This window comes from Cyprinodon tularosa, unplaced genomic scaffold (assembly GCF_016077235.1).
Source record: "Cyprinodon tularosa strain WSP-4 unplaced genomic scaffold, ASM1607723v1 ctg465, whole genome shotgun sequence".
Taxonomy (NCBI): domain Eukaryota; kingdom Metazoa; phylum Chordata; class Actinopteri; order Cyprinodontiformes; family Cyprinodontidae; genus Cyprinodon; species Cyprinodon tularosa.
This window is the reverse complement of record NW_024039191.1, coordinates 33,847-56,881: the sequence shown is the minus strand read 5'-3', so window position 1 is coordinate 56,881 and position 23,035 is coordinate 33,847. Positions and strand designations below refer to the sequence as shown.

At 41.6% G+C, this 23,035-nt stretch overlaps 1 protein-coding gene across 1 annotated transcript in view; it reads left to right on the top strand.

Annotated features, from left to right (window-relative positions):
- crabp1a (cellular retinoic acid binding protein 1a) overlaps nucleotides 1-23,035 on the top strand; it is a 51,032-nt gene that overhangs the window by 16,400 nt on the left and 11,597 nt on the right. Inside the window, exon 3 of the mRNA XM_038301274.1 lies at nucleotides 10,028-10,141. Within this exon, the coding sequence (XP_038157202.1) occupies nucleotides 10,028-10,141 (114 nt within the window). The remainder of the gene's footprint in view (nucleotides 1-10,027; nucleotides 10,142-23,035) is intronic.

Here is a 23,035-nt window from a genome sequence, read left to right as displayed (position 1 = left end):
GTTTGGGTTTGGTCCCTCACAGTAACATGTCAAGCTGCCCTCCACGGGTGTATATACAGGTGCTGGTCATAAAATTAGAATATCATGAAAAAGTAGATTGATTTCAGTAATTCCATTTAAAAAGTGAAACTTGTATATTATATTCATACATTACATACAAACTCATATATTTCAGATGTTTATTTTGTTTAATTTTGATGATTACAAATGACAACAAATGAAAATCTCAAATTCATCATATCAGAAAATTAGAATATTACTGAAGACCAATAAAAACAAAGGATTTATAGAAATGTTGGCCAACTGAAAAGTATGAACATGAAAAGTATGAGCATGTACAGCACTCAGTATTTAGTTGGGCCTCCTTTGGCCTGTATTACTGCAGCAATGCGGCGTGGCATGGAGTCGATCAGTCTGTGGCACTGCTCAGGTGTTATGATAGCCCAGGTTGCTCTAATAGTGGCTTTTAGCTCTTCTGAATTGTTGGGTCTGGTGTATTGCATCTTCTTCTTCACAATACCCCATAGATTTTCTATGGGGTTAAGGTCAGGAGAGTTTGCTGGCCAATTAAGAACAGGGATACCATGGTCCTTCAACCAGGTACTGGTAGCTTTGGCACTGTGTGCAGGTGCCAAGTCCTGTTGGAAAATGAAATCTGCATCTCCAAAAAGTTGGTCAGCTGCAGGAAGCATGAAGTGCTCTAAAACTTCCTGGTATGTGGCTGCGTTGACCCTGGACCTCAGAAAACACAATGGACCAACACCAGCAGATGACATGGCACCCCAAACCATCACTGACTGTGGAAACTTTACACTGGACTTCAAGCAACGTGGATGAAGTGCCTCTCTTCTTTTCCTCCAGACTCTGGGACCTTGATTTCCAAAGGAAATGCAAAATTTACTTTCATCAGAGAACATGACTTTGGACCACTCACCAGCAGTCCAGTCCTGTTTCTCTTTAGCCCAGGCAAGACGCTTCTGACGCTGTCTGTGGTTCAAGAGTGGCTTGACACAAGGAATGCGACAGCAGAAACCCATGTCTTTCATACGTCTGTGTGTGGTGGTTCTTGAAGCACTCACTCCAGCTGCAGTCCACTCTTTGTGAATCTCCCCCACATTTTTGAAGGGGTTTTGTTTCACAATCCTCTCCAGGGTGCGGTTATCTCTCTTGCTTGTACACCTTTTTCGACCACATCTTTTCCTTCCCTTCGCCTCTCTATTAATGTGCTTGGACACTGAGCTCTGTGAACAGCCAGCCTCTTTAGCGATGACCTTTTGTGTCTTGCCCTCCTTGTGCAAGGTGTCGATGGTCGTCTTTTGGACAACTGTCAAGTCAGCAGTCTTCCCCATGATTGTGTAGCCTATAGAACTAGACTGAAAGACCATTTAAAGGCTTTTGCAGGTGGTTTCAGTTAATTAGCTGATTAGAGTGTGGCACCAGGGGCCATCAATTTTGAACCTTTTCACAATATTCTAATTTTCTGATATGATGAATTTGAGATTTTCATTTGTTGTCATTTGTAATCATCAAAATTAAACAAAATAAACATCTGAAATATATGAGTTTGTATGTAATGTATGAATATAATATACAAGTTTCACTTTTTAAATGGAATTACTGAAATCAATCAACTTTTTCATGATATTCTAATTTTATGACCAGCACCTGTAATGTATTCACCTAGACTATGTGCTGCATGCTGAGGAGGGTTATGTAACAGAAAGCAGATGGTGGCTGAACTTGCTTTACTTGCTGAACAAATATCTTGTTAATCTGGGGTTTTTAGTTTTAAGGAACATGAGGTCTTTCTTTATATGAATATTACAAAACAGCAGTAAATAGCTGGGCAAATATGTTTAATGTTGCAATGAACTACACTGCTCAAAAAAATTTAAAGGAACACTTTGAAAACACATAAGATCTCACTGCAGTTTATTTCTATTGATTTGGACTGGGTGATGTGTTAGGAACAAAAGGATGCCAAATCATTTGATGGAAATGAAAATTATCAACCTGCAGAGGGTTGAATTCAAAGACACCCCAACAATTGCAGTGAAAAAAATGTGTGGCAACTAGTCCATTTTGCTAAAATTCCATTGCAGCAACTCAAAATGGTATTCAGTAATTTGTATGGCCCCCACGATGCATGCCTGACAATGTCGGGGCATGCTCCTAATGAGACAACAGATGGCGTCCTGGGGTATCTCCTCCCAGATCTGGACCAGGGCATCACTGAGCTCCTGGACAGTCTGAGGTGCAACCTGGCGGCGTCGGATGGATCGAAACATAATGTCCCATAGATGTTCTATTGGATTTAGGTTAGGCAAGTGTGGGGGCCAATCAATAAATTCCTTCATCCTCCAGGTACTGCCTGTATACTCTCTCCAATGAGGCCGGGCATTGTCGTGCACCAGAAGGACAAGTCCCTCCATGGATATGCCTCCCCAGACCATCACTGACCCACCACCAAACCGGTCAGGCTGAACGATGTTACAGGCAGCATAACGTTCAGCACGGCTTCTCCAGAACCTTTCACGTCTGTCACATGTGCTCAGGGTGAACCTGCTCTCATCTGTAAAAAAGCACAGGGCGCCAGTGACAGACTTGCCAATTCCAGCGTTCTGTGGCAAATGCCAATCGAGCTCCAGGGTGCCGAGCAGTGAGCACAGTCCCACTAGAGGACGTCGGGCCCTTAGGCCACCCTCGTGAAGTCTGTTTCTGATTGTTTGGCCAAAGACATTCACACCAGTGGCCTGATGGAGGTCATTTTGTAGGGCTCTGGCAGTGCTCCTCCTGCTCCTCCTTGCACAAAGGAGCAGATACCGGTCCTGACGATGGGTTGTAGACCTTCTACGGCCCTGTCCAGCTCTCCTAGAGTAACTGCCTGTCTCCTGGAATCTCCTCCATGCTCTTGAGATTGTGCTGGGAGACACAGCAAACCTTCTGGCAATGGCACGTATTGATGTGCCATCCTGGAGGAGTTGGACTGCCTGTGCAACCCCTGTAGGGTCCAGGTAGCATCTCATGCTAACAGTAGTGACAGTGAACCTAGCCAAATGCAAAACTGGTGAAAATGAGTCAGAAAAGATGTGTAGAAAAAACGTCAGTGGCCTTCAGCTGTAAAACCATTCCTGTTTTTGATGGTTGTCTCGTTGTTGCCCCTCTAGTGTACCTGTGTTTAATTTCATTAACACCAAAGCAGCTGAAACTGATTAACAACCCTCTCTGCTACTTACCTGACCAACTCAATATCCCATAAGTTTAATTAACTTGATGCTATACTCTGATTACAAAGTGTTTCTTTAATTTTTTGAGTAGTGTATTTATTTGTTGATTACTAAAAATTTTTGCTAAAAGTTTTTTTTCACTGCTTCTATTTGCTTTCATTTTCTTGTGTCCATCCACCCCTCCTTTATATACAAACAAACTAAAGGACAATTGAGAAACACCAATTAACCCAAAGGGTTGTGTCTGTTCTGACTCTCCAAGGAGGCAGCCGGATATTCCTGCTGCTCCTGCAACTCCCTGCTCTGTACCTGCTTTGCCGTCTTTTCTGAGCCTTCTCTTCATAACACCCAAATTCAAACAATGGATCTGGTGAGCTGGTCTCTCAATGCAATTGATCGAAATTTCTCTACTGGAAGACAGGGAATAGGGGGCCCGCCCAGTCCAGTCAGGACATACTTCGTGGGATGCACCATTGACTTATGGCTTGGAGGATGGTGTGTTTTACAATGTAGTCAGTCAAGGATGTCGACAAAGTTTGTGTTATCAGTCAAGGCTCAATGTCGTTCTTTTGGACACACACAGGTCCCCCCCAAAAATCCGTCAGTACTAAGATGGGAAACAGAAACCCAAATTAGCTCAAAACAAATATAGTGGTTTACACAAAGACAAGTAAACCAATAAAGTCATAACTCAGTGACCGCATAAACTCCAGAGGAATAAAGATTATTCATGCAACGTTTCTCACAAAAGAAAATGTTTGCGTTATCTGGCGAAACTTCTTGGAAAACAGTCCCAGTGATTCTAATAATTGTGTTAATATTTCCCATAGGCAACAATGTGATAGGCAACAAATTGAATTAACTGAAATTTATTTATTAGTTTATGACTGAACATTTCATTTTTATACTAGTATGTATGAACTCTTGTTTTTAACTAATTATCAAAATAATTAAATGAGCTGACCCAGATGGCAGCTGCAGTATGGATATTTGGATTTATGATACAAGAATTTCTTCTGTTTGGATTTGAAGGATACCTGATTTATCTGCAATTACAGAGGACTTTTGGGCAATTTGGGCAGCAATTGACAGGCTTACCATGCCTGCGAATGAGCAGGACCATGAGCTGAGCCGTATGCTGGGTGCGATTGAACGCAAGCTGGCTGAGGATGTTGAACTCAAATGGGATAATAGATAATGGGATAATATCTTGGATATGCACATACACTATAAGGCCCAGCAAATTCAGAATATTGAATTCGCCATGTGGAACCCAGTGACAAAAGATTTCAAGGCTGACGAAAATTTCTGTGTAGCTTGCCCTCAAAGCAAAAAGTGTATTTTGGATTTGGCGTCCCCCTTATCAAAACTCTCCTGGATGTTATGGTGTAAGGGCCCACTGACGCACCCCCACCCGTGGACACCTGTGGATGTGTTCAGAACTATAGCTGCAGTTGATAAACTTCGCTCTTATCATGGAAAATGGCCTCTGGACACTGTCAGAGGTGTCAAGTAACGAAGTACTGGTAAAAGTGATACTTGAACCTTTACCAGAGTGTTTTTAAACTGCAGTATCTATACTTCTCCTTAAGTGACAAATGTGGGTACTTTTGACACCACTGGACAGTGGTCATAGACAAATTGATCACACGCACCCATACAGACACACAACTGATGCTCAAATACCAGATTGACTCACATGTGGCTTCAGCCTCCAAGGTTTTCCTTCGGCTGAAATGTTTGTGTCATGTTATATGTGTTTTTCTTGTGCTGAGGTGTTCTCTGTGTTCTCTCTCCCCAATGTGGCTCCTATTTTTCGACATAGATAAAAGCAGCGCTTATTGATTGATTTATTGATTTCCACAATTTTGGTGCTGATGACTGACTTGATTATTCATTCCATCTACATGTCTAACTCTGCCTGGGGTCTCATCAACTGCTTATCTGAGCCACCAGCTCCTACGTTTATTTAAGCTGCTTGCATTCAGTCATCAGCTCAAGGTTATTCTTCATCTCTCCAGCCTGTGGTGAGTGTTTTAGCGTACCTTAGTGTTTCTGATTACCTGATCCTGTTCTGCCTCTCAACCACTCAGCCTACCTGTTGCTGTTCTGATCTGTTTGCCTGACCTGTCTTCGGACTCCTGCATGTTCTCCCAGGCTGCAGCATCTGGGACACTCTGGGCGGCATTCGCAGTATCTTGCTATGCTACGGGTGCAGCATTTTTTTTAAAAGTGCAGCCTATATAGTAAAATGTATATAAATGTACATATAAAAACAGTAATATAAACATATGACTGTAAATTTACTGTTCTAACATTATGTTTTTCTTAACTAACCTATGTTTCCTTTCTGCAGAGTTTCCTGTGATAGACACCAAAGATACTGTTACTCCAATCCTCCGGGATTAAATAAACACTTTTGAATAATTCCATTGTCTGTCTTGCCTCGAATATTGGGTCTTTCGGTTCATTTTGACAGTTTTTTCTTTTGTTTTTTTAATGATGGGAGGAGCCCAAAGTATCCAAAGTGAAATCAAACCCATATCATTGTTCTTGGATACTAATCTTAGAGTAGTAGTAGTCTGCAAGATATTTTTGAGGGCAAAAAAAAAATCCTTATCAGCTAGGAGATCTAAAAAAAAAAAAAAAAACTAATAGTTTTTAGTATACTCAAAATACCATGCATTCTAAATGTTGTTTTTTAAGGGTGTGAATTAGCATACTGCATTAGTGTGGCTTTTTCTTAAATGGTTAATTGTCCAGGAGGTATGGTACAGTCTGTGTATATCAGGGAAATGCAGACACATGAGAAAGCAAATATGCAGAAGGCCTCTAACATCAAAGTGCATAACAAATTAGGTCTTAAATCTCTGTATTTTTGCAGCTCTGAAGGACTGAAAAATAGAGATTACCTTATGACATCTAAAAAAACATATTTCAAAAATAATAATGATTGAATTAAAACCCAATAAATAACACTGAGCTAAGGTCCTTAGATCATCATTCTCCAAAGTGAAACTATGTACCACCACATTAAAGAGGAAATAATAAAATCAATAAATCATTCCTTAAGAATCCATTTTTATGTTAGTGTGAAAAGTTGATGACAGTTGAATTATCCTATACAGTTTGGCACATGTCCACGTAACAGCCCTGTGTTTTGGAACAATGGTGCTTTTGATCTACCTAGGAGCTTGAATAGGTTCGTAGTGATGTTATCTCTGAGGTTCTAGTTTCCCACATTAATTCATAGCAGTTATGGCCACTTTTAACCGTGCCAAGATAATGCTTCTGCTGGCATTTATTAACAAGCCAGCATAGACTTTCAGTTTAGGCATTTTATTTATTAATTCCTATCAAATTCTCCCTCCCTCTCACTTGTCTTGACTAGACCCCCATTTTACCCCCTCTACTCATTCTGGAACTCTTCAAGCCTCATGCTGCAAAAGATAAATGATAATAGATGATAGAAAGCAGCAAGTTACAAAAAGGCTGCAAAAGCATACAGGTTCTGCAAACACAAAAAATATTCCAAAGACTGAAATGATGCTGACACACATACACATTTAACAGATGCAAAGGAAAAATGCTGCAAGTAACTGGATGAGCTACAAACCAGCTCTGGTTAACAAGTGCTCTGGCCCATTACGGGGTTTATTAACTCAAATGGGACCAGAACGAAGACTTCAATACCAATTAATGCCTATAATGAACCAGAACCAGACCCTTAGCAAAATCACAAATGAGATGCCAACCCACAGATTGTCCTTTCATATTTTAGAAGTGAATCTGAATAGATTGATTTGTGTGGTGTGAAAATACACTTAATGCTCAGAAACTTTGTTTTCTTAGAGCATTGTGGACAAGCTGATAAAAGCAAAGCCTCCCAGTCTTAACGTTTGTAAGTTAAATCTATGAATTAAATGAAAGTACACCTTGAGAAGTGTCTAAAGGTAACAAATGGCTTCCTTTTGTGAAACACAGAAAAAGGGAAGAAATCAGCAGGAAGAGAAAAGTGAACCTCCAATAGTATAGTCTGGAGATGATATACCTCCAGGAGTCAGGGTCCACTGAACCTACTTGTTCTGGCAGGTTGGGGGTGAGAGGCATCTCTGTGGAGTGCTGGCAAACTCTCCGGTGGAGCAGGTTGGCTGAGGTTTCCCTGGTGGGTTTAGTCAGCCGTGGATGGTGGGATTACACTCTGATCTCTGTCTGGCATACGGTAGTGAGTTGATTAACAGAGTTCCAGGGTTAAAAAGCTCCAGTTCATCTGACTGACTTTAGTGGGATTAACCATTATCTCCTCACTGCAATAGGGTTAAAAGTGAGAATCAGAAGTGGATAAGAAACTCTGGGCTACATCAGGTGAATGCTTGATATTCAGCAGAAATGTTTCACTCTAGTGAAGTTAAACCTCTTGTCACTTCTGCTTTGGTTCAGGGAGGTTTACAATGTTAATGTTAAGCTGCTCTATGCTCCCATCATATAATTTCAATTTGATTTGAGTCCAGACTTTAACTGGGCCACTGCACTTCTTTTATTCTTTTCTTTTTCAGCCCATCTGTGCTGTTCTGTTTGGGATCATATGTCCATCAATGACCCACTTTTAGCCAAGCAGGTTTTGGACATACAGCCCCTTGAGTCCAGATTTATTTATCATACACAGAAATCATGATCTCACTACTCTGTTCCTGCAAGGTGCTCAGGTACTTTTCATGCCTGAAACAGAGGTTTGGTGAGAAAGGATCAAACATTCAATTCAAATTAAATTTAGATATACTTTATTAAACAGAATGGGAAATTAAACATTTAACAATAACATATCTAAAAGGCTAATGAATGTACACTTTCTTTGATACAGTTACCTTTGGTGGGGAATAGTTTATCATAAAAGTTTAATTAAACAGCCAAAAAGCCTAAACAGCATTGTGTGTCAGAAACACTGAACTTCCTGACACAGGGTGAATTAGTATTACTCACGAGTATGTACGGAAGCTCTTTAGAGGAGAGAGCTTAAGTGTGAGAACATTTTCACTATGGAAAACTCTCCAAGTCAGAGACGGAGATGAATATTGACTTCAGACGTTTCTGTAGCTAACTGTCCTGATTCTGCCTTGGCACAAAAAAACAACAAAAATGATCAAAGTAGCTTTAGAATAGCTCTGAGGTTCTAAAGCTTGGCAAGCACTGTGTAAGGCAACCTGCAGGGTCCAAAACCTTTGATATGGTGATTAACATTTGTCCATTACGATTGAGGCAACTGCTTTATTCACAACTGAACCGCAGCGCGTTGTATTTGCCAAACCACTAAAAATGTGCCTCTACAAATATCCTGCAATGACAAAAAGTTTCTGCTACCTGAAAAGGCTTTAAAAACTTTTTGGTTGTAAAGGAAAAAACAAAAAATGAACAGACAATAAAAGATGCACAAAGAAGCAAGTAAAGATGGAGGTTTTTAGCTTTAAATAACTTTATTTAACTTCTGTATTCTCACTTCACAGTAAGGACATTTCTTCTGTTTCTTTCTTCTATTTGCCCCTCCAGTGCAAAGTCTCTGCTCTCTGTCTTCAGTCCTAGTTGCTTAAACAGTGTGCTTCATGGCTACAGGAAGTGGGGGTGCTGTGGCAACCCCGTAGTGGGAGTAATGAAGATTCCTGCTCGAAGTAGCAGACTAGTACATATACATAGTCTAATGACAGAAACGAGGAGGAAATATGGCACAAAAACGCATTTAGTATTCGTCCTCTCATGAGAGACTTTATTTACATGACCCCAGAGCGCACCTTTACATTTGGACACCTGTAACCAGGAACCCTGCCTGTAGCTCAAAGAGCATGGTGCCGCCGTGCACTTTTACACCTGTTCATGCAGTTTAATTTAACCATAATATTTTAGACTGTTATTTTAATCTTGGATTCTTTGTGTTAATGGAGAACTATTCAATAAATAATCATTTACCTTTATTGATCTGAGAGAGGAGAAATTTACCTCTGCATTTAACCCATCCCCTCGGGGAGCAATGGGCTGCTGTCATGGGGGAGCAATTGGGGATTAAGGGTCTTGTTGAGAGACCAAGAGTGGCAGTCTTTGGGAGTGGGTTTAAAAATCACTACCTTAGAATTCCAAGTCCTATGCCCTAACCACCAGGCTGCCATTTCCCAGTCGCCACTCCCAATAACATTTAAATAGTATAATCATATAATTATTTCCTTTTGGTTTGAATAAAAGTATTTTGGAGTTAATAGAGTCATGTTTGGCATAAACACAGTGAGTCAGGTTTATGCCAGCTGACCAAATCTACTTTGTTAAGTGTTATTCTGAAGTTTAAGTGGTAGAGAATATATTCACCTGAGAAATGATGATGTCTGTGCGTTCCATACCCTGCTGGTGTGCACTGAACTGTATATGACAATAGAGTAGTGAATATGTATCTATTTACTTATTTATTTTTATTGTATCTTAAATGGGCATATAGGCTCATGGGTCTATTGTCCCAAAAAAACAAACAGAAAACAATTTTTATATCACCACATGTCCAAAATTACTTCCAGCGGCACTGGTGTGCTTTCTCTGCCCTATCTAATTGGCATTCTAAAAGGCAGGAAAGCAAATGTGATTCCTAATAAGCAAATTATTACTAGCATTCATCAGCGATTCCAAATTCATATTTGCATATTTATTTCTAACTAAAGCACAGGATCCGTAAGACTATTCATCACGGTTAAACAATGCTATTGAATTACTCTGTGATGGCAGTAAAGATATTAAAGACATCAATCTCTGGTTTTCCTTCTGTGCAGAGCCTTCCCACATGGGAGACAGAGAACAAGATTTACTGTCAGCAGACTCTGGTGGACGGAGATGGTCCTAAAACGTACTGGACCCGAGAGCTGAAAGGGGATGAACTGATACTGGTGAGCATCCAGCAGTGAGTTTGGTACCTAATAGAAAATCTTTTATTTAGACATGAAATTGTTTAAGATTCTTATTAAGAACATCTTTGGGGAAAATACCAAATTATCTGTGTATTTACTAGGTTTTCACTACTTCTAAGCACGTAATTAAGTGATAAATACAAACTGATTTTTGGAAAATGGATCACCAGATCTAATTAGTCTCATTTAGAATCAGAAAAGGCGAAATAAAATTGTACCGCTAGATTTACTAATGTTATTATAAGATCCCTGAATATGTGCACCTGAGTTCTTTAGATGAGGAAGAGCAGCTCCTCTGCTCAAAGCTCTCCCTTATTGACACAGCTTCTCTGCTCATCTCTAACATGTAGCAACGTCTGTTCCAGTCAGATCTTTTGATCTTGGTTTCTAGGAACTTATTTGTTCCTAGAAACCAAGGTTCAAATAAGAGCCTGTTAATTTCTCCAAGAGTTCAGTCACCAAAAGCCCAAGCATTGCCTGCTAGTGATCAAAACATGCCTCCTTGTGGTTCTGGCTGCCCTAAGTCCACAAAAGTATGAGAACTCTTCATCTAGTTTAATCTGGAAGATACTGAGGTCAAGCGCCATGCATGAGGGGGCATGTGTGGTTGCTGCTTCTTCTACTTCTACTTTTACAATGCTTTGCATCACTTAAATTGGAAAAGAATAACTGCCAGTACTTATTTAATGGCATACAAATATACAACAGAAACATGAGTTATATATTTATACAGACCTATCTTTTGATCTCATAAACAACAAGAAAACAAAGCCAGTTCTAAATCAAATCTATATGAGACAATTGAGTGTCAGGAAGCCACTTTTATTCACTATAACCCGTATGGTGTTAATATTGAAATAGAAAATGAAATAAAATAAATTAAAGGTACAGTGTCTAGTAATTGATGTGGTTTAATGATAGAAATGTAATAAATTATCTAAATCTATGTCATTTATTATGGGCTGAAAGTCTCAATGTTTATGTTTGTCTTGCCTTAAAAAGTGCTTTTCATAATTGAATAAGAGTTGGCTCCTATTAGCGGAGACAGTCATGTGGAGCTGACAAACTAGTGACTATAGAGATCGCAAATATGCTCGTGGCAAGTTAGGTCTATATACAATCCTACATTGACTAATAAAATACTCATTACAAAATCATCAAAAAATAAGAACTTTATTGATTTCACATTGAGAAGTGTATATCTACATTTAACCCATTCCCTTGGGGAGTAGTGGTCTGCCATAACGGGGCGCCCGGGGAGCAGTGTGGGGTTAAGGGTCTTATTCAGAGACCCAGAATGACAACCTGTGGGTGTGGGGCTTGAACTCAGAACCTCAGGATTCCAAGCATTATGCCCTAACCACCAGGCCACCACTCCCAACGTGGCCGCACTCCCAAATCTAAGCAAACTACACAGATTTTTTGTCATTTTGTACACACAAGTGTAAACAAAAAGAAATTTTGTTAAGTACAGCTCTGTAGACTATTTAATTTTTTAAAGTGCAAGTAAGCAGCAGTGATAAAAAAAAGTGATGTAAACAAATTCTGGATTCTGCTGGACCTGCATCCAATGCTTCAAAGTCTCTGTCCAAAGGGCAGCAGGGAGAGCAGTCCATGTTGGGGTTGTGAGGGCTCATTTACGATGTTACTGGCTCGGGACAGGCAGCGCTGGGATGAAATGTCTTTAATGGAGGGAAGAGGATCCCTGATGATCCTCTCTGCTGTTCTCACCTTCTTCCAGTCTGACGCGCTGCAGCCTCCACACCTCACAGTGAGACAACAGGTCAGAACGCTCTCTATGGTGCTTCTGTAGAAGGTGGGGGGGATGGGTGGGGGCAGGTGGGCTCTTCTCATTCTCTGCAACAAGTAAAGGTGCTATTGTATCCTTTTGATCAGTGAGGTAGTGTTTACATTCCAGTTGAGGAATGTTTATAGTCCACGTGAGGGTGTCTGTGATGTGCACCCACAGGAATTTGGTGCTGCTGACCACCTCTACAGCTGAGCTGTTGATGAGCAGTGGAGCGTGGTTAGGACAGTTCTTCCTGAAGTCAACAATGATCTCCTTGGTCTTCTCCATGTTCAGGATCAGGCTGTTATCTTTGCACCAGTCTACCAGCTGCTCCACCTCCTCTCTGTAGATCTGGTCGGTTTTGTCACTGATGAGGCCCACCACCATGGTGTCGTCTGCAAACTTCACGATGTGATTGGTGGTGAACCTGGGGACGCACTCATGTGTCATGAGGGTGAACAACAGGGGGCTCAGGATGCAGCCCTTAGGGGTGCTTTGGATAATGACATAAGAGGTGTTCTGTCTGACCCGGACTGACTGAGGTCTGTTGGTGAGGAAGTCTAGCAGCCAATAGCAGAGGGGTGTATTGAAGCCCAGCTGTTTAAGTTTGCCCATCAGATGCTGTGGGATGATGGTGTTGAAAGCTGAACTGAAGTCCAGGAACAGCATCCGCACTTGGATGTTCTCCTGTGTGCCAGGCTCAGGTGGAGAGCAGCAGAGATGGCGTCCTCTGTGGAGTGGTTGCGTTGGTAGGCAAACTGGAATGGGGTCAAATGTTGGCGGCAGACTGGAGACGATGTTTTCTTTAACCAGCCTTTGGAAGCACTTCATCATGATGGGAGTCAGAGCGACAGGCCGGTAATCATTGAGTTAGGTGACCTGAGGCTTCTTTGGGACTGGAATAATGATGGCAGACATGAAGCATGCTGGCACTATGGATTGGTCCAGCCAGGTGTTAAAGATGTCTGTGAGGACACCAGCCAGCTGATCTGCACATTCCTTGTACACCCGCCCAGGTATGTTATCAGGCCCTGGGGCCTTCCTTGGATTGACTCTTCTCAGGTTTAGTGTTTCCTCCCCCTGGTGTGGAACAGCTTTCACTGCTGGAGGCTGTTTGTGCCTCAATTGTTCGAAAGAAGATGTTCAGTGTATTTAGGAAGTCAGTGGTTGCTACATCTACCGGGGGGGAGGGTGTGTTGTAGTCTGTGATCATCCAAATGCCTTTCCAAATCCTCCTGGTGTTGCTGTCATCATGGAAAGATCCTGGATCTTCTGGCTGTGGTTCTACTTTGCTGATCTGATGGCACGGTTTAAGTTGGCACCAGCTGTTCTCAGTAGCTCTTTATCACCTGACTTCAAAGCTGAGTTCCATGCTTTTAGCATTTTCCGAACCCCTCCATTCATCCATGGTGGGTGGTTGGCTCAGGTGGTGATGTTCTTTTTGATGCTGACGTCCTAAATGCATTTTTTTATGAAGGCTGACACAGTCATGGCATATTCATCTATATTAAATAAGTTGTCATATGTTGCGGCAGCATAGAAGATGTTCCAGTCAGAGCATTCAAAATAGTCTTGGAGTTTCTCCATGCCGCTCTCTGACCACCCTGACCCCTTTAACTTTCGGTTTAACCCTGATCAGCTGGGGCTTATATGCAGGGATAAGCATGACCGAAAGATGATATGGTGTCCCGAGGTGGGGGCGGGGGGCCTACTCTGAATGCATTTTTTTAATGTTGGAGTAAACCAAGAGTAAATCAGTTGGGTTTCCTATATGGGAGATCTTCTACTGATAACATAAGAAGACTGATGCACCTCATGTGGTTCCAAACTCAGGAAGCAGATTTCTCATCTCCATCAGAAACCGCACATATGCTGGATGCTGATGGGGATTTTTTAAATATGTCATATTAAATTAAGCGTTCATTTCTGCCTGTTTTGCTCCAAGGAATTTAATGATAATATCGCACATTCTCTCCTCGAACTCAGAGGGTAAGTCGGAGCGCAGCAAGACGGGAGGAACAGCGGAGGCTGTAGGCTTTGCTTTGTGCAGGAGGTCCTGAGCGCTGGGGGGCGGAGTGTTGATAGAGGATGTGGGACTTTGGGATAACAGGAACAAGTGACGTTTAGACACTGTCCTCAGACAACATGAGGTAATTTATAAATGTTTTAAATCAGGTTGGGTCCGGATTAGCCAGCAGGTGGATCTGGATCCGGACTGCGCTCCGCTAATGCGTGACCTCTGCCTTATAGGGTCCCCACCAACTTTCATTACAAACTTACACCCTTGGCTCTACAGGATGCTATACAGACTTTTTTAGAATAGCATTAATAAATATTAATGTCTCATTAACAGCTCAGCTGTAGAGGAGGTCAGCAGCACCAAATTCCTGTGGGTGCACATCACAGACACCCTCACCTGGACTGTAAACACCACCTCACTGATTAAAAGGGCACCAAAGCGCATGTACTTCTTGCGGAGGATGAGAAGAGCCCACCTGCCCCTACGTTTCCTGCCCAGCTTCTACGGAAGCACCATAGAGAGCGTTCTGACCAGCTGTCTCGCTGTGTGGTGTGGAGGCTGCAGCGCCTCAGACTGGAAGAATGTGAGGAGAGTCGTGAGAACAGCAGAGAAGATCATCAGTGCTCCTCTTCCCTCCATAAAAGACATTTCATCCCAGAGCTGTGTGTCCCAAGGCTGTAACATCATCAATGACCCCTCACACCCCCACCATGGACTGTTCTCCCTGCTGCCCTCTGGGAAGAGACTTTAAAGCATTGGATGCAGGTCCAGCAGATTCCACAACAGTTTATTCCCCACTGACATTAGACTGCTGAATGTTTTGTAGAATAGGTTATTAGTATTGAATTTTATTATTATATTTATTATATTTAATCATTATGTATATATATATATTATATATATATTATTTAATATGTATTTTTGTTTTACACTTGTGTAAACAAAATGACAAATAAAATCTGTCTAAAGTCTAAAGTCTCTAAGTTTACATGCTGATAAATCAAACTACCAGATGTTTGAGCAGCTTAGAGGCATACAGGATGAAGAGGGGGGAATACTTTATTTAATGTTGGGAGTTTGAGATTCTTTATTTTCCTCACTGACGGATGAGAGGGCAGAAAGTCAGAATTCCTCTGTGATGGGTGGGTGATAAAAGCAGAATGGAGTTAAGGCCCCTTTGCTCCTTTGGTGACACTGCCCTGAAAAAAGCTGAAGCCTTTAGACTGATAGAGGTCGATGTGGCCGAGCCGTGACATCAGCAGAGGCTTTTTGTTTCTCAGCTCCTCTCGTGTCAGCTTCTTGCAGACCACCACTAAGCACTTAAACTTTTTTATTACTTATTACAAAGAGCCATGTTTAATTTGAGAGAGTCATTATTCAATTGGAACTGCTGCCGTTACTCTGTTGCTTTCAGCAGTTTGTCTTTGTCCATCAGCATGAAGGTTAACAGAAATAACCTCGAAACATAAAAAAACAAAAAAAAACAAAACAAACAAACATATTTTTAAGGCCAATGATAAAGTTTTTATTGGGGTTTTATCTCAAACAATGATTTGGAGTAAAAAAAGGATCATAATTTTCAAAACAACACCTAAGAGTGTATGAGTTACTTTTTGCCAAACAGACCTGCAGGTTCTTTAGGGGGATGTATCTGCCTGCTTTCAGTTTTTACCCAGTTTTATATTGTAAAGCTTGCAGGTTGAGTCAGATAGTATGAAAAACAAATCTAAACATAAATTATCAACCCATGCTAGAGGTTCCTTATCATATTTAGTTCTTCGCTCTATCCGATCACGTGACTGTAACAGTGATAAACAGGTTATCTTCCAGGATTGCTCTATATTTGGCTTTAAAAATCTTCCAATCATAACTGAATCTCAGAGGGCTTTAACGAACAGCTACCTGCCTGGTGTGATCGTTACACAGAGAGTCCAGTACATCCTGAAGTGTCATGGGAAGTTTTCTAAACATTTAATGAAAATAAACAGAACAGAAAAAAGAATGCAGGCTGCTGTGGATCTGCTGATATGCAGAGGCTGCAGGGAGAGGCTGCACAGACATCACTGACACTCTGGAGGGAGAAACACAGATAAGTGACCACGATAATCTGACAGAAGATGATTATCAGTGTAAGTCACTTACCTGGTTTAACAGTTCAGTCCATCTTCTCGGGTAAGGCAGGATCCAGCCGATGCACTGTCAATGAAATGCATCGGCTGGCCCAGGGCATCCCTGACGCAGTAGCCCTAGTGAGCAGACAGGGGTCCGAATCAGATCAGGGAAACAGTTCAGAACAAGGAAGGTTCTGAGCATCGGCGTCGCCAGACCCCATTTACTGGGGCACGTGCCCCAGTATAAATGAGCTGTGCCCCAGTATAAATCTCATGAATATTTGCAACAGTATTACATTTTTTTAATGCATCAATTTAGATAATTCCAACGGAAGGAGACGTACACTATATTGCCAAAAGTATTTGCTCACCTGCCTTGACTCACATATGAGCTTAAGTGACATCCCGTTCCTAATCCATAGGGTTCAATATGACGTCGGTCCACCCTTTGCAGCTAGAACAGCTTCAACTCTTCTGGGAAGGCTGTCCACAAGGTTTAGGAGTGTGTTTATGGGAATTTTTGACCATTCTTCCAGAAGCGCATTTGTGAGGTCGCACACTGATGTTGGACGAGAAGGCCTGGCTCTCAGTCTCCGCTCTAATTCATCCCAAAGGTGTTCTATCGGGTTGAGATCAGGACTCTGTGCAGGCCAGTCAAGTTCATCCACACCAGACTCTGTCATCCATGTCTTTATGGACCTTGCTTTGTGCACTGGTGCACAGTCATGTTGGAAGAGGAAGGGGCCAGCTCCAAACTGTTCCCACAAAGTTGGGAGCATGGAATTGTCCAAAATGTCTTGGTATGCTGAAGCATTCAGAGTTCCTTTCACTGGAACTAAGGGGCCAAGCCCAGCTCCTGAAAAACAACCTCACACCATAATCCCCCCTTCACCAAACTTTACACTTGGCACAATGCAGTCAGACAAGTACCGTTCTCCTGGCAACCGCCAAACCCAGACCCGTCCATCAGATTGCCAGATGGAGAAGCGCGATTCGTCACTCCAGAGAACGCGTCTCCACTGCTCTAGAGTCCAGTGGCAGAGTGCTTTACACCACCGCATCCGACGCTTTGCATTGCACTTGGTGATGTATGGCTTGGATGCAGCTGCTCGACCATGGAAACCCATTCCATGAAGCTCTCTGCGCACTGTTCTTGAGCTAATCTGAAGGCCACATGAAGTTTGGAGGTCTGTAGTGATTGACTCTGCAGAAAGTTGGCGACCTCTTCGCACTATGCGCTTCAGCATCCGCTGACCCCGCTCCGTCAGTTTACGTGGCCTACCACTTCGTGGCTGAGTTGCTGTCGTTCCCAAACACTTCCATTTTCTTATAATACAGCTGACAGTTGACTGTGGAATATTTAGGAGCGAGGAAATTTCACGACTGGATTTGTTGCACAGGTGGCATCCTATCACAGTTCCACGCTGGAATTCACTGAGCTCCTGAGAGCGACCCATTCTTTCACAAATGTTTGTAAAAACAGTCTGCATGCCTAGGTGCTTGAATTTATACACCTGTGGCCATGGAAGTGATTGGAACACCTGATTCCAATAATTTGGATGGGTGAGCAAATACTTTTGGCAATATAGTGTATATTTCTACTCAAATGCGCAGTGTGTTGGTAACTCCAAATTGAGGATGTATTAGCGTATGGGGCCAAAATGGTAGCTTTAATATTTGCAAATGTGTGTGGAGAGTTGTGTGTCTGTATCTCGATTTGTGTGTGTGCAGTGGGATTTGAAAATGTGTAAATAAATCTGTAAATGTGTGAGGAGATTTGTGTGTCTGTACAACAATCTGCAAATGTGTAAAACTACTTGTGTGTAATCCATTTTGCAAATGTGTAAAAAATCCACAAATCTGTATTCAGATCTGCAAATGTGTACTGAGATTTGTAAATGTGTAAAAAATCCACAAATCTGTATTCAGATCTGCAAATGTGTACTGGGATTTGCAAATGTGTAAAAAATCCACAAATCTGTATTCAGATCTGCAAATGTGTACTGAGACTTGCAAATGTGTAGATCAATCTGTAAGCACACACAGAGACACTTGTGTCTGAAGTATTTTCGCTTCAAGACCCAGAAATACAGACAAATCATTGGTTACAAGTCAAGCGGTTTTTCAGTTGGCTTGCTTTACACACGTGATTTTTGCTACTCTTCTGCCGTGTGAGATGCACAAATGCGTAGAAGGATTTGTATGTGTATTTTCGCGATTTGTAACCCCTTGCGCAGGCTCGCAGGCTCACATGCTGCCCTGACCGCAGGCTCACAGGCTCACAGACCGCCTCTACCTTTTTTTTTTTCCTCCGCTGCGGGAGTTGACGTGACAAGGATGATATTGATACCATTCAGTAAGGAAATTTTTTTATCTATTATTAAAGCTACAGTGTGTAATTTTCAGCGACATCTAGCGGTCAGACTGCAGACTGCAGCAACATGAACGTCTCCCCCCCCACCGCTTCTCCCCCCCAACAGTACGGCGAGCGTTACGGGACAAAATGTCTTCCACGACGTCCACATCACCTACCTTCTCAAGTGATGAGGTTTGTTTACATAGATAATTTTACAGATAGTATTTCATTAGTCTGTGTAGGGTATAGATTTCATGTAGACTTAAGATAATAAATATACCCGTTATTTTTTCTACGTCGTTGTGACGTTTTGGTGAGCTGCTTTGCATGGTGATATAAACAGACGAAGTAATTGTAGTCATTAGTTTAACAGCGAGATTGTGTTCGCTGGAAGAATATATATTCCCCGTTTACAGAGTCCAAGTCTTGTTTGTGGCACGGGGGTTACAAGGCAAGGAAGAGGGAAAGGAAGAGGGCAGAGAGGCCGGGGTGAGCGTGCAGCTGGGGCCAGGCGAGAGAGGGGAGCCAGCGGGGTGAGAGCAGAGGAGGAAAGGCTTGAAGATCTCCAAAGGAGCTGGAGAGAAGTAACCGAGGTATATATCCAGAAAATTATTTTACAGAAAATTACTGAATCATTACCTGTGAAACGTCAGGGACGTTGCTGAATAAGTATACTGGAGAGTAACAGCATCATCACGCAGCATGTTATTGTTTTAGACAGGTCTGAGCATCCTGTACTCCAAAAACTGCAGTGATATTAGACAATTGTGTGTGTAGGATTAATTACCTGTCCAAGAGAAAACTGGCAACTTGAGCGTCACTTTGAAAACCTTTTTCCTCCATCAGTGACTTCGATCGTGTAAATGCCGTGCTAATGTTGATCCGTGTTTTTTGCCGTTTCTTGTCACTCTTGCGTTTATTCTCGTCGTGTTTCCGCTTCTTAGATGACGGGGGTTCGGTGTCCGCCGCTTTTCGTTGTGATACAGAGTAGGCATGATCCTCCATTCTTCTGATGTTTGGCCAAACAGTTTGCAAAGTCACTCACGCCTGCCGCCTTGTTTACCTTTCTTGTTACCGAGGCGCAGTATACCTGCTTCTTCTTCTTCTTTGGTTTCAGGCAGACTAAACGCTTCTCAGGCATAATACTGCCATCTACTGTTCAGTACCATCTCAGTTCATCTCTCTCAACTTGCCGTAGTTATTTTCGAGCGTCATGGGAGATCTCGCAATCGCTAGTTTGTTGGCTCTGGGCTGCCGTAGCGCAAAGATGTCTGCCTCCATGGCTGCGAGACCCGCTCCTATGTAATTATAAATAACGAATTCTAAGGCAACGCAAATATTATGGTTAAAAGGCTGAGCTCATAGGTGATGATAAATAACATAGTTATGTATAATATATTAAATTTCTGACTTTATATGCCTGTAATTATTACACACTGTAGCTTTAAACAAAAGGTTACGGAAAGATGGCAGAAGCTGTGGGAAGAGCATAGAACTGGAAGTTGGCTTTATAGTATTCAAAGGAAAATTGGTGAAATGAGGAGAACGGAAAGGAATAAAAAAGAGGTTATATCTAGATTAAGTTTCGGAAACACGGGGTTAAATGGAAACTTATTTAGAATGGGAACAGGAGGTTGTGGCTTTTGTTATCAAGGGGAGACGGTGGAGCATGTTTTGTTGTTTTGTTCTAAATATTCTATGCAGAGAAGGGTTACAAGAAAATAAATTACAGTTAAATATACAAGATATTTTGGGGAAAAAAAATCTACTTATGATTATTTTTGTAATTTGATAAACAATCTTGAAAAAACGAAATTGGTAGAAAGGATATAAGTTTATTTATGTAAATATTGTTAATATTTATTTTTATTTTTCAGTGGGAAAATACATAGCATCCCGATCCACACTCCACTGAAGTAGATGGTGGTAATGCACATCATAAAGTTGCTTGCCAGCCGCCATAAAACAGAAGCAGAAGAAGAAGAAACAGTTTTACTAAAGCAAACTATAGAAAAAATTAAATAAATATACTTACAGAAAGCTGACGGGATTCCATTGCTCTCAACTTAGCAGGTACAACCCCTAGGACCCCAGTAACGTCACGTACTGTACAATACCGCTAACTGGTGGTATGTGGCTGTATGTGAAGCAAGTTGTGCTGAACTGTCGCAGCAGAGAGAGAGCTGTGAGCCTGTGAGCCTGCGGTCAGGGCAGCATGTGAGCCTGCGAGCCTGCGCAAGGGGTTACAAATCGCGAAAATACACATACAAATCCTTCTACGCATTTGTGCATCTCACGCGGCAGAAGAGTAGCAAAAATCACGTGTGTAAAGAGAGCCAACTGAAAAACCGCCTGACTTGTAACCAATGATTTGTCTGTATTTCTGGGTCTTGAAGCGAAAATACTTCAGACACAAGTGTCTCTGTGTGTGCTTACAGATTGATCTACACATTTGCAAGTCTCAGTACACATTTGCAGATCTGAATACAGATTTGTGGATTTTTTACACATTTGCAAATCTCAGTACACATTTGCAGATCTGAATACAGATTTGTGGATTTTTTACACATTTGCAAATCTCAGTACACATTTGCAGATCTGAATACAGATTTGTGGATTTTTTACACATTTGCAAAACGGATTACACACAAGTAGTTTTACACATTTGCAGATTGTTGTACAGACACACAAATCTCCTCACACATTTACAGATTTATTTACACATTTTCAAATCCCACTGCACACACACAAATCGAGATACAGACACACAACTCTCCACACACATTTGCAAATATTAAAGCTACCATTTTGGCCCCATATTAGCGCTCCCACGTCAGCGCATGTCACTGCATGAACTGCAGGTAAATTAACACGCTGCTCTCAACTGAGTTGGATGGGACACTGTGCGGCCGCGACGCATTTTTAGTTCTGGTAACGTTTCTTACCTGTCAATTTTATTATTTTCCCAGTGAAACCACATGATTTATTGATAGGCTAGTAACTGAAAATTGCTGCATTGGTTTGTAGATGGATATCAGGAAATTCCTCACACGAAGCAGAGACAGGGAAGCAGTAAAACAAGATGAGAGAGAGGGAGGTAAGGTCCCGTGATGAATTAGTGATTTAAGCTAAGCAGTTACATTAGGAACGTTATAAGCAATATGATTGATATTTACATAATTATAAATTTACGTTTTTTTTAATGTTTGCTGTAGAGAATGAGAATGAAGGCGCTGGAGTAGGAAAGGGAGGAGGAGGCGAGACTGACAGGCAAGAGACAGGTGAGAGACAGGAAAGACAGGACCATTAAAGTTATGAGGATACAACAACCAGCTTCCACAAACAAGAAGGGGACATTAGTGACTTAGGGGGAAAGCATGATGGTCCTAGACAAGTTAAGTTGTCCCACTATTCCCAGCACAAATTTGGAGTAAAAAAACTTTCATTTAATTCAAAATGGTGTGAAAGCTTTTCCTGGTTAAAAAAGAAAGCCTTGTCATCAAGGATATGCAGTGTGTTTTCAACTTGCTTGATAACATCATATTCCCAAAACTAACGCAGGTCATCCAGATCTCCCTCACAATCCCAGTCTACAGCTGTAGTTGTGAAAGGTCATTCAGTGTGTTGAGAAGGCTCCACACTTGGCTGAGGTGCACAATGGGACAAGACAGGCTCCATCATCTTGCTATTTTATCAGTTGAAAAGGAAGAACTTTCTAAGCTGAGTCACAGTCTAGTGATTGACCGCTTTGCAAAAATGATAAATAGGAGGTACACTTTAATACTCAAAAAATAAAAGGAAAACTTAGTTCAGGATGAGTTAAAATTTCCCCCGAACTAAAACTCTGTAACCTAGGAATTAATGATTACTTCAGAATGTGTATAAGGAAACTTTTTATTTGTCAAAGTTGTTGATGTCTTATTTTTTATAGCTGCAATGTTGAAAATGTTCATGTTTGTTAAAACAATATGCTCTTACACTCATTAATATCTCAACTGGTAATTTTGGTAGGAATATATCAGCGTGGGGCAGTGTGCTTGTCTGTATTTATGTATGGAAGGAGGGGCATATGCACTAGGGGGCCAGTGCCCACTAAAGCTTTGTGCCTAATAACGTGCCTGGTTCTGAGATTGAGGAGTCCGTAGCCAAACCAGGGGGTTCATGAGTCCAACAGCGAGAGAAGCACTATCCTGGGGGGGAAATCATGCCTTCCTGCTCTGCCCAAGGTTAATATGACTATAGAGGTTCTTGCAAGGACAAACAGCATTCCCCTGACTGACTTGTGTCAAGTGTAAAATTTAAATTATGTGTTTCTTTTTTTTTATTGGATAGCTAGTCTAGACCTCATAGTGTGAGCAACTCATATTGCTTTAGCATTGTAAGATATTTTGGACAATTCAATGCTTCCAACTTTGTCAGAAACGTTTGAGGATAGACATTCTGGTGACTGCACACAACAGCATAAAAGAAGAACCCTAAAAACATGAAAGAGCAATTATGCTGTGGAAGATTCCTGACATCTACAAGGAGACTTGCAGATGTTAAACTAAAGTGGAAACCATGAGCTGGGTATCTTTAATAACATTACTGTCAGATG